Here is a 12419-nt window from a genome sequence, read left to right as displayed (position 1 = left end):
GCCTGGGATGGAACCTGGGGCCTATGCGCGCTGGCAAACTGCAGGATGCAGAGCGCTGTTCCATATGTATGACCCGGACGGTGTCATCCCGTTCCTAGACTTCAAGCGAGAGTACCACATGCCGGAGACGGAAAGGATGCGGTATATGCAGGTGCGCCACTGGGCACTCCAACCACAAGTGCGTGAGCTAGCGGACAGAAAGCTTCGACCTTATGAGAGGTGGCTTGTGACGCGCACTTCAGGCACGAAGCTTATCTCAGACTTATATAAATTTTTGCAGGCGACCTCCTCTCATATTTATAATCCGGGGAGGGAACGTTGGGAGAGGGAGTTGGGGAGGACCTTGAGTCATACAGAGTGGGACCACATTTCTTACCGAGCGCGACACTCCGCGTATCACACGGGACTCACAGAGACGCTCACTAAAATATCCACGTACTGGTATTACACGCCGGAGAGGTTGCACAAAATGAACCATAACATCGAGGATACTTGTTGGCGAGCTTGTGGGCAGAAAGGCACGCTGACACATGTTCTATGGGACTGCCCCCTACTGGGCTCCTATTGGAAGGAGGTCTTGGATGAGATTGACCGCTGCTTCGACATTGAGCTGCCCCGTTTCCCCGCGTATGTCCTTTTAGGCTTGCCCAACGGGTTGATGTACCCTTTGAAATCTCGTAGGGGTAGACAGATAGCGATAGCGTTGGGTTCAGCTGTTCAGAACATACTCATCTATTGGCGTACCACCACACTTCCATCCATTACGGGTTGGTTGCATAGACTGTGGCATGTCCTGGGGATGGAAAAACTGTCGCTCACGGTGTCGGGTGATGTGGAGCAATTCTGTGAGCTGTGGCAGCCTTTCCACTCGCTACTCATGACGGAATTCAGAGAACTCACATGCCCTCGATACCTTCGATTGCTGAGATTAACACCACCAATAGTCCAGACTAACCGATGAGCTTGGAGTTGCGGGGGGGGGGGGGGGAGGGTGGCCCGAGGGAGATGGCGTAGGAGAATGAATTAGTACTGTACAGAGGGGGTGCGGACAGGGGGTTGAGGGGGAAGGGGGGGGGGGGTTTGGGAAGGGGCTGTTTGTTCTTGACGTTGTCGCTGCTGCATGCGCGCCGAACACAAAGCCTGGATGGACATTATGATTGCAGAACTTTTACAAGATGAAGGCGCACCTGTATGGTCGTGATTATTTTTTGCACTACCTCTCAGCGACAGCTGTCTTTGTTTTCTTTTATAAGTGTAACAATAAAATGCTTTAAACCTAAAAAATGTATAATGCAGGGCAGGTTCCAAAGCCGCACATGTCAAATGCGGGGTGGGCACCCGCTCTTCCCCCGCTCTGTGGGGGAATCCCCCCGTCGGGATTTCCTCTGGGATGATCGCAGTGCAGCGCTGCCAAGCCCTGTGCTCCTCTCTCCTCTGGGGAAATTTGAATAACAGGGCTCCCAGGCGCTAGAAGCCACAAAGTCTTTGCCAAGGCAAAGAGTGAGAGTCCTTGGTGCTGGGGAGACCCTAGCAAAGCACAGCCAGACAGGCCAGCACGCAGGGACCCCCAGGAAACAGCAGCTGGGTCCCGCGGCGGTTCCTCCTAGCAGAGGATCCTCCCCAAGTAAGAGCAAGCACAATAGAGAACATTTTCATGGGGTCACAGCTCCTATATTTATATTAAAAAATCCCTTTGTCACAGCACAGGGCTTGGGAATACCAGCTAGGATTGGTTTAGAGGGGCTTTGCAGCACTTTGCTTTGCCCATCTCCTCTCTCCTTTGTCAGGTGGGGGCTCAGTGATCAGACGGACCACAGGGGGCGGCGCCAGCATTGTGGAGGGAAGGCACAGTCCTATTCAGGTCCCAGGTGCAACTCCTCCTTCCCATCTGCATGCAGATCTCTCTATTCACCACTAGGCTAACTCCCCCTGGCTCCTGGAGCCACCCACAGCTCTCAACTCCTGTCAATCACAAGCCAGACATGCAATTCACATCAGGCAGGCAGACACACAGTACACGGAAATGCCAACTGCTAAAAGTGGCATTTCTCCACCAGTCACCATAAATCTGCGCACACCATTGCACAGCATTTATTCTCACGAGTTCATACATACTAAACTCGCCCATGCACTCCTCTCATACCAGAAATTATCATGGACACACATATCACCAATGCATTCCTTTGGGAGGGCAGGCCAATCTCACCACATGCACTCAGAGCGCACACGTACTCTACGCTGGGCCACAGTGCTTAAGTCCACAGAGGCCTAAAACCACTACCACCATGTCAGAACTTAAAGCAAAAAGTTCAGGGGTGAACCTGCCAAAAGGGCCAAGTACAACAGGGTCCGTGCAGTATCTATCAAGTGTGGATTGATCGATTCCTGGGCTTCTCCCCCAGCATACAAAGTGTTCAACCCAAAGCATCCGCCGCAATATTACTTTCAACTGCAGAAAAGATTCCTGAATCGTCCTCCTGGAACTAAGCACCAAAAGGTGCACTGCTCTTTACTTTTAATGATTTTCAACACTAAAACCCATCTGTTGTACTCCTTTGCTCTTTTTGTTTCAGAGATGGTGGCTTTATAAAGCGACCTGGCTGCCTGAATTGCATCTCTAGACCCTGATCTTATGGACCCTAACAAGGCATGTCTAGCTTCTCTACAAGACTGTGTTCCAAGTTGCCTCCTTTTTTCTTATCTCTGTTTCTGCAGAATCTTTCATGAGTAGGTTCCTGGGGGAGGGAAACATAGAATTATGTATTACACATAAACTTGCATGGAAAATACACAGTAACTGGACACATTCTTAGTTGTCATGGCTTCCGACCCTAAAGTCCTAACCTCTAACACCTTCTTAAGGGTTTCCTTTGACTCGACCACCATACTCTTAATCCTATGCTGATTATTGCCACGGACCAGCCTTCAGTCTAAAGCCTATTTTGGGGCGATGTGAAGGGAGTCTCCCAGGGCTACCAGTGTTAAGCCTAGGGCGCTGTGATCACTATCCTGCCTTGAAATTACCACCATATCGAGCAAGGCTGGTCTCATCTTAATATCCGAAAGGATGCAGTCGATTAGGTGGGTACAATGCAGGCAGTTGTACATGTCTCCACTCCATATCTGATTTGGATCTACCGTTACATGCCTAAAGGCCATTGTTGAGTGTAAACGCATCCAACTGCATTACTGCGGCAGACCATCTTTTCACAGGAGGAAGTGAGACTCGAGGGACGCCCCAGGCATGTTCTGCATCATTACTAAAATCCTCATAAGGAGGCTGACAAAGGTTCGACTTTGCAGTTGAAATTGCCTACAACAATTTTAAAAGAACATGTATACAAATATACTAGATGGCCACTAAGCAAGTCTTACCTGCAACTCAGCTCCTTTGCTCCCAGGTCTACAATACACATTATGCAGGTAGCTCTCCCCACCAGAAGGAAATGTTAGAACAACACATTGGATATCTAGGCTTCCCAGAGTGTTTTCCACGGGCGTGCACTGTAAGGAAGTCGGAACCCAAATTGAAAATCCCCCCAAAGGCCCTCCTTTTCCTGAGGTAGTAACAGCCGCAAAGAAGTTGGCATGCCTTGCGCGAAATTGCGGAAACAGTGCCCATGTTTCTTGAAATTAACAAATATCGAACAATCTATGAACGTACCCCATAAGGGGCAAGAAAGCTTCAATGCTAAGCTAGCAACGTTCCAAGATACTAGTGTAGTGGAATTAAGGGGTCGGGGCATCTAATTACACTTAGTTCAAGGGCCATTAATCATTAAGAAGCGTAGCATTAGTTTCGCAATGGGTGTGTTTGGTCGACTCAGCAGTGGCCTGGTTTACTGCTGCGGCAAAGGGCAGTTTGGGAGTACTTTAGAGAGACACACTAGTAGAATCTGCGATTAAATTAGCAGAAGAAGCTAATAAATTTAGGTGCGACACCAAAGTCCTGAGATGTTCGCCGCTGGGCTAGCTCAATCTCCTTCGAGACAACACTTACTACACGGACTAAAAAACAATGCAAAGTTGTGCCATTTGTCTGGTTCATAGGGATGGGAACATTCTCCCTGGGGCTTTCCTCTTTCCCATGATGTTAAATGTTTGTGGAGCAGCCCAATAAGCAGAAGGCGCGGCCTAACCCTGCCTGGACCAACCGAGCTGCTCTACAAGGCTGGTAATCGATGTCTGCGCGTTTTGAACCGGGCCGCTGCACTGTTCCAATCAGTCAGCACCTCCATGCACAAGAGTTTCTGCAGGACTAAGCAATGCACTTTATAGTGCCTTCAGGTAGCATGGTGCAGGGAATTGGCAAGAACCACCCCTAGGGGCACTTTGCCTACTGGTGAATTAAGTCCCAAGACAACACGAGGACGCTGAAACATCCAGTACATGTCTTCAATTTCTGCAGCTCAGCTGTGGGTTGAACTTGTGATGAGTTATTGGCCCCTGTAGCATGTAGCTGTGGCATATTAAGCCAGTGTTTGCGCAATAAAGAGGAATTCTTTCAAAAAAACAGGGCCAAGGTAGTATAGGGGAGAGCCTGCTTAGCGATCCTCAGCCAGGTAGTGGAATGCACTCTGCCTCAGCAGCACACAGTGCGCCTCACTTACCCCTGGCGAGAAACCTGATGACTCTCCCAAGTTGCCTCGTAGGAGCAGCAGGAGTCATCCGCAGCCTTATTCTCAATGTGGCCACCCCTTGGCTTTGCTTGCTGGCCGTTAAGAGCCCCTTGCGAGTGACTTAATGGCCAATGTCGGTTAGCAAATGCCCCAGGCCCTACTAGTGGGCTTGTATCACTGATTGTGCTGCCCAGTTAAATAGCCCTTTAAACCTGTATCAGGCCTGTTATTGCAAAATAAACCTTTTATTATGGCTAAACTTTCCTTTTTTTGATATATACAAGTAACCCATAGGGTAGGCCCTAAACAGCGCATAGGGCAGGATACAGTGTGTTTAAAAAGTTGGACATGTACATATAACTTTTACATTTCCTCGTAATAAAAAACTCTTAAATTTGCTTTGCTTAACTACAAGGCCTATAGCTCCTACAGGATAACATAAGTGTAACTTATGTTAAATAAGTGATACATTTAAATTGGGAGCAGGTACGAAAGTTGAATTTGGTCTCTAAAAAATTGCAATTTAAAATGACCTTTAAAGTTGAAGTCGGATTTTAAGTCACAATTCTGAAAAGTCCACTTTAAGAAAGTTGCCATTTTCTTATCCCAACTATCTGGTGCTTGAAAGTTGTATTCTTGGTCACATGACTAGATGTAGCTGGCAGCTGACCTTTGAGTACTGCTTCCAGTCAGTGAGACAAAGGGGGAATAGATGTTAGCAGGGTGGGCCATTTCTGACTTAATGAGGAGGCGGAACTGTCACCTCTAACACCTGCATATCACAAAGCCTCTCCCTCAGCACACTCACAAAGTGTTTCACATTAGTCTTTTGTGACCCCGGACAACCTGGGGCCAGGGCAGGGAGGAAGGGAATTCCAGACATCTCTGTAGGGGAAGGATTCGAGAAGTATCTCCTATTTCAAAGTGGGCACCAGGTATATATAAATAGTGCAGCCCCAGACCAAACTCTTCAGTACACATCCGGACCGGTGGAAGACTCAGGAGCTGCTGCAAGAAGGACTGATACTCTGCTGCCTGAGTGAAACAAACGGGACCAGCATCTTGAACCCAGGACCACCAGAGTGACTCCAAAGGCTAGTTGTCTGGTCTCCTGATCAGAGCCTCAGAGATGGAAAAGGCCACCACCATGAACCCTGCACCTATACTCTGCCTTACGCAATCCTGGAGCCTCAGAAGTGGGCCTGAAGGTGCTCTGCCAGTCCCGGTGTGGTCCTTTGAATAGAACTGATGCCGCGCATCTCCTCGCAGCTATGCATTGGAACCTACGCTGCGTGACGCATCTCCGACGCAGGACCTCGCAGCTCCTCGGAATTGCTGCAGCATGATGCATCCTCAACGTAGGACCTCACATCACAACCCACAGCTCTCCAGAAATGCCACTGCACGACACAGTACCTTGTATCGCAGCCAAGAGCTCATCAGAACCGCCGCTGCATGATGCATCCTCAATGTGGGACATAGCAATGCTCTGCAGCCAGGATTTAAGGTACTTTGTTTAGCAGGCCTAACTTGGTCCCTGTATTCAGCAGTGCTCCATTGCGGTCAGTCTCAACTTGGCACTTTGTCCCGGTTCAGCATGACCAGATAACCTCAGTTGGCGCTTTGTGCTTTTAAGAACTATTTGATTTAAATATTTACAATTGATATCTTTGGACCTACTAATTGAATTCTTGTTGTTTTAGTCTCAAATAACTTAATTAAAATATAATCTATTTTCATAAATTGGTGTGCGATTGTTCTTGTATTGTGTTTTTACATCATTAATGTTTGAAGTGCTGCATGAATACTTTACACAAGCTACCAGAGGGTTGAGCACAGACTAATTTGAAGTTTGCTTGTGTTTCACCCTGACAAGGACTGTGGTTGCTGCTTGAGTAGGGTTTCACCCCCCTCAACCAATAACCCAATTCTTACACTTTTGTTTTGCGGATCTACTACCAGATCTAGCTATAGTCATTTAGATACCACTGAGAGTGGGAAAATTATTTACCTCTGAAGCAATAGGCGTTGATGCATTCAAGTAGGAAGATCTCATGGATGGAGTAGCAAATGCTTGAAACAATTCAATGACCGAAGAGTTAGATGGACGCCTGCTTACCTGCCAGGGTGATTTTCATTCAAAGCTGTAAGTTCTTATTACATCCCAAATGTGTAGACAGTTTTACATGTTTTGTCTTATTGCGGCCACGAACTGGCAGCAGCACTGAGGCGAAGGCTACTCAAGTTGGGATGTCAGCATATCGTTAGGGGTACTGCACAGGCTCCTGCTATGACAGCTGAAAAGTGTATCCGGTGCAGCAATGTGTGTACTGTCTCACCCTGCCTGAAGGAGAGGGAAGTGAATCCCTGCACAATTTTTTCTCCATTGTACTGATGGCTATGGACACTCCCCGATCCCCCTACCCTCAAACAGGTACTTCATCCCTCCACCTCCACTTCCATTTTGCCAGGCATACCTGCTCTCTCCTTCAACAATTGTGCTGATCCCCCAACCCGCCACTTTCACTTTGGGCTCAACATTTCTTCCCACCCCAAGGCACTTCCCTTCCCCACTGCACACGTGTTTGCCCCTCCCCACTTCTCCTTCTCCCACGCTGTCTGAGGCACAAACACTGATTGATAATTGGAGAGCCCGGGAAAGAAGAAACAAAACAGGCCCAGCTGCAGCGGAAGTCAGGAAGAAAGGCAAGTTTCTAAACTGTGCGTGTGGGTGTGCGCTTGTGTCTCTCTGCCTATGAGTGCATGACTGTGTGAGTGTTGTGTGTGCAGGTGAGCAGCAAGTGTTTTCCTCACAGCCTCCGTCCCTGAAATCGTCTACCAGCAAAGTGGTAGTAATTCCTGGCAATCTGCAGACAGTGACACAGTGGTGATAATCCCTGGCAACATGCTGGGCACAATAGTGGTAATTTCTGGAAAAATGAAGGTCAAGTCTAACTGTGGTTCTCCCAGGCAACATACTGGGCCTGGCACAATGGTGATAGTCCATGGCAATGTACTGGCCCTAGCACACTCGTGTGAATTCCTAGAAACAAGCTGGTCCTGGAACAATGGTGTTAATTCCTGGTAAATGTTGGCTCTAGCATAATGCTGGTAATCCTTGGCAACATGATGCCTTGGCACAGTGGTGGCAGTCAGTCCCTGGCAAAATGCTGGCCATGGCACAATGGTGGTAATCCCTGGAAATTTGTGGGCAACCTTATGGTATGATGGTGTCATTGCAGAAATGTACATCACTTTCAATACATTAAAGTTCAGGCACACACAGAGAACAGAAGAACCAATGCTCGTGATCATATGTTACAGATGTGTTAGTGTACATGTTGAGCTAACCTCTTTAAAACCCAACACATATGTGTTTGCATTGCCCAGGTTTTGGGGAGAGGGTTGACCAAGGCAAAAGCTATTGCATTTGTAAATACTTGTAATTTTCTTGCGACCTTAAAAGTATTTTCCGTATATTCAAAGGGACTTTTTGCCTACACAGCTAACACAATATTTAAATGCACTTTGAATGCTGTAGACCATTATTCACAAAACGTCCATGGCACAACAGATGATACAATGATATAATGTAATATGTGGGCCAACACGACCCAAGCTCTGACAGCCACCTGAAATAGTCAAATGCTATTGATCCACCAAGCAGAGGGAAGAGTATGTAATGCCTAGATATAATGCCAACAAGAACTCAAGATGCTTGCTTGGCCATCTGACCTACAATAAGACTATTAATGATGACAATATTAAACAGGCTACTTCATCACAGGTCCAGACTGATCATTGTGGATCTCAGACATCTGAGCCACTTGAATTTGTTGTCATATCAAAAAGGGTACTTAACCTCACACCACATGGGCATGTCATGTTTTCTGCCCTTTCCGAGACACAGTACACTTACAAATTCTATATCTTCTAGGACTAACTGGGACACTATCACCCAAAATGGCCATTCTGCATACAAATGATGGTTGTGATCTGCCTACGTTTAAACTAATTTTAAATAGATTAGATGATAGCCAGAAGGGAGACAGTCAGTGTCCAGGGTAGTGAACATGTCCCAAATTTAGGAAAATGGAAATGGGTATACATTAATGTAAAATATTGAAGAAGAATCAATATATGAAGGTCAGGGTGCCAGAGAAAATGGGAAAATATATTGCACTGAAGACAGACCCCTTGAATGAATGGATGACTTTGGTATAATGGTTGTATTTGATAAAGGGTTTGAGGACAAATTCAATAACTTATTCACGTTATAGGTGCAGGCATATTTTGTAGCTTTGGAACAGTAGCTAATACAATGTTTTCCGGTCATCTATCCTTATCCGATCACCTCTTTTTCAATTACGTTTCTGAATATGACTCAAATGTTTGCTTTTTCATTTTTGTGCATTGTAAATTTGCCTTTTTTGTTAGGTTGAAAACTAAATAAAAATACTTTTTAAACCAAATAACTGCTTCCTTCGATTCATGTAGTGGCAGGGACTCACCGTGACTCAAATGTGAGGAAGGGTATCTACCTGATCAAGGCTTCAGGTGTCCTGTTGCTATGCAGTCTTTGGGTAACATATATATTGAAAACTAAATGGCAGACCGAGAAAAACGGCCTGCTGATGGACAAAAAAGGTATTTTGGCGATGCAGGGAGAAGAAATGGTAGGGCATGATATGCATAAGGACAGGGCATGGGAACACGAGTGGAGTATTTATATGGCTTTAGGCTTTGGAAATGTATTTGTGACACATCCCTCAATACCAATCAAAACGTGGCACAAACGTTCTATTTAGGAATGGATGGAGCTCAACACAAGAGAATTTAGAATTGAAAATGTGGGTTAAACATCTGTTTTAAAGACAAATCATTCTCTGCAATACATATCTGAAGATATAGGAGCGCCACTAACAATTGAACATTGTAAATCCTCTGGAAAAAAATAAACACATAAAAAAGAAATTACGAAAGAACAAATCTTACCTGAAAAGTAGGAGAGAGGTAGTTTTTCAAAAACCAGAATTTCACTGGCGTCTCAGTATTCCGTAGAACGGAAAGCATCATAATCCTATGGAACAACACACATGTAAACGATTGCTCTTTACATGTTCAAACATCCACATTAACATGGACACTTCACGTGAAACCCACTAGATGAAATATTTTTATTGAGTTCTCCACTGTCCTCCTGAAGGCCCCTGGTTTGGGAAAATGTCTTATAATTCAATGATACATTTCACAACATCTATACGTCTGGATAAGTACCATTAAGTGTCTACGTTTTTGATGTATTTAGTTTTAACAGGTTGCCTACCACCAAAGTAAATACCTGAATCTCATCAAATAAAAAAGTTATGAAGGCATGTGCTTTGCATACATTACTCTCTCTGGTCAGAATTATTTGGTGCCTTCAGTGCAGTTGAATTGGGTCAAGCAAAAGCATCTGCGTATCTTCGATACGGGCTCAAGATAAATAAAAAAACATTAGTGGGGGCAAAACCAAGCCCATTATAACTTCAGGACCTGTATCCCGTGCTGGCAATGCAAATTGTAACAGTTCAGTGCCATGAGTTCTATTCTTCACAAATAACGTGATCCTCCAATTTTATCTCCTAACTACTTGACTAAAAAAGATCTGTTGGGGGTTTGTATCGAAACAGATAATGGACCCAACACCTGCCATGCCTGGCTCCATCTGGATGTCACCAACAACTTCCACCAGGGCAGATCCTAAATCATGCAGGATTCTAAATCCTGCTTTAAGAGGATCCATAAAGCTATTTTGGTCTACATTTTCCGGGAGCTCACTAGTGACCACTCTTTTTAAGTTTTACTAGGTAGAGTACGTTTGACACTGAGCAGCAATTACCCAAATTGTTTGGAAGAGGTGTTTTTTGCATTGCATACATGACTCCTGCTTAAAATTGTAAAGGCACACTCCTAATAAACTATTTAGTATTACCTATAAGAAATAAGGTAACACTCCACTCAGTGTTTGGCTATGCATAAAGGAAGATTCTAGAGATTTATACAGCTTGTTAATTTTTTGTTAACAATTGCATTAAATTATATGCATCTATATACAACATTAAGTGTTATGTCATCTTGCCTCTACTTTGGTCAACAGTTCAGGACAATGTAACCAATGCTGACATTATTCAGTTAATAAACATGAACAGGGCTATTGTGATGGGACCGTGATCAAATAAGTCCTTGCTATTTTACTGTGTCTTATTCATATCATGAGATAGACACAAAGTATCCTTGATTGGTGATGGTGGTGGAGGGGGGGGGGGGGGGGGAGGGAGTAGCAAGAAAATAACCAACACATGTTTATCCTCCTGGAACTATTTCAAGGCCCAGGGAATGGTAAACGGTAATAGTACTGAAAATGAGGCGCATGACTGATCATTTTTAATAACGGATAATGCCAAAGTGGGTTTACTTAACTCATGGTCAAAGCAGATCTTACATGACAATAACAATGTTGTATGTACATTCATAATCTTTATGGTATTCTTTATAACAAAAAAATAAACATTAGTGGTACAATTTTTAAGATTTTGGTCTTATACATATCTAAAATTGAGTGGAATGGTACCTTACTTCTCATATGTAACACAGTTACATTTTGGGGATGTACTGTTTTTATGCTGTACCCATAATTGTAACTAAATAAACTGTTAGGTGGCAGAAGTGTTTCTAAGATTTAGCACCCGTAACATTATACAGTTTGCTTTTTGTGATACTCCATAATACCACTAAGATAGGTCAAGTTTTTATGGGTGTGGTTGTTAGTAAACTGCTACCTCCTTGTAATCAGTTCTAAGTAATTCACTGACAATTGGGGGTCCAACAGTTGTTTATACATGTCAGCCTGGAATGAAACCAATATGGGACCTGAACATTTACTACTTTGTCAATAAAGCTTGAAACAGCTCTGACAAAAGTAAGTAACTTCACATGTTATATCCTTTGGTCGAAAAGATTTTGTGCAATACACTCCCTCATCTTCAGCACTTCATAGTACCTGTGAATTAAGTTTGGCTTGAATTCAAGTATGGGTCCTTTCTTTGTTTTACCAACAAAAATCTGCTACAGTCACATACATATGGAATGTGAGCTTCACTAGGTTTCTAAATTTGGCTAGGACTTAGAACTAACTCTTCCTCTATGGACGGTCAGCTTCTACCTGTATCAGAAATGTGCTATGTTTTGTTTATAAGGCGACCACAGAACCATATTCAACATTTTCATCTACTTTACAAGTCATTTTCCAGATTATATAAGGTTTGATGCTTTAAGGTTTTTTCAACAGGAGGTCCAGGGGTTACACAGCTCCTAGATATCCTTCTAATCTATGTTAGCCTTGAAGAAGTTCGTTGACCGATTTGTTGCATCTTAAGTTGTTTTAAGAATAATTTGGGAAAAAGTCTGGCTTACGGAGTATCCACATGGAGTAGACATTGCAGTTGCTGGAACTCCACCTCTTCATTTTTGACTATGAATAATTGCCCGAATTGACTATCATTGTCTGTCTCTCTCATTTTGTATTAGTGTATTCAAGAGTATAACTGATGACCGCATGTCAAGTATAGAGACATCTGCTTCTAACTATAGCTAAAAAGTTTGGCCTCAAAGCAATTTGTTCATGTCGATGAAAGCAGTGGGCATTATTGGAGAAGCTTTGCTGTGGCATCTGCCTCTCTCACTTATTTACAAACAAATTCCAGTTCTGATTTGTGACTTTCCTATTTTATTTGGACTATTGAACTGACACACAATTCA

General features: G+C 44.3%; 1 protein-coding gene across 1 annotated transcript in view; it reads right to left on the bottom strand.

Moving 5' to 3' along the window:
* Window positions 1-12419, bottom strand: part of UGGT2 (UDP-glucose glycoprotein glucosyltransferase 2) — a 1432652-nt gene that overhangs the window by 190135 nt on the left and 1230098 nt on the right. The window contains exon 33 of the mRNA XM_086936163.1: window positions 9615-9699. Coding sequence (XP_086792289.1) covers window positions 9615-9699 — 85 coding nt within the window. The remainder of the gene's footprint in view (window positions 1-9614; window positions 9700-12419) is intronic.

The sequence above is a fragment of the Lissotriton vulgaris genome, chromosome 8 (genome assembly GCF_964263255.1).
Source record: "Lissotriton vulgaris chromosome 8, aLisVul1.2, whole genome shotgun sequence".
NCBI lineage: Eukaryota > Metazoa > Chordata > Amphibia > Caudata > Salamandridae > Lissotriton > Lissotriton vulgaris.
This window is presented reverse-complemented; position numbering and strand designations above follow the sequence as displayed.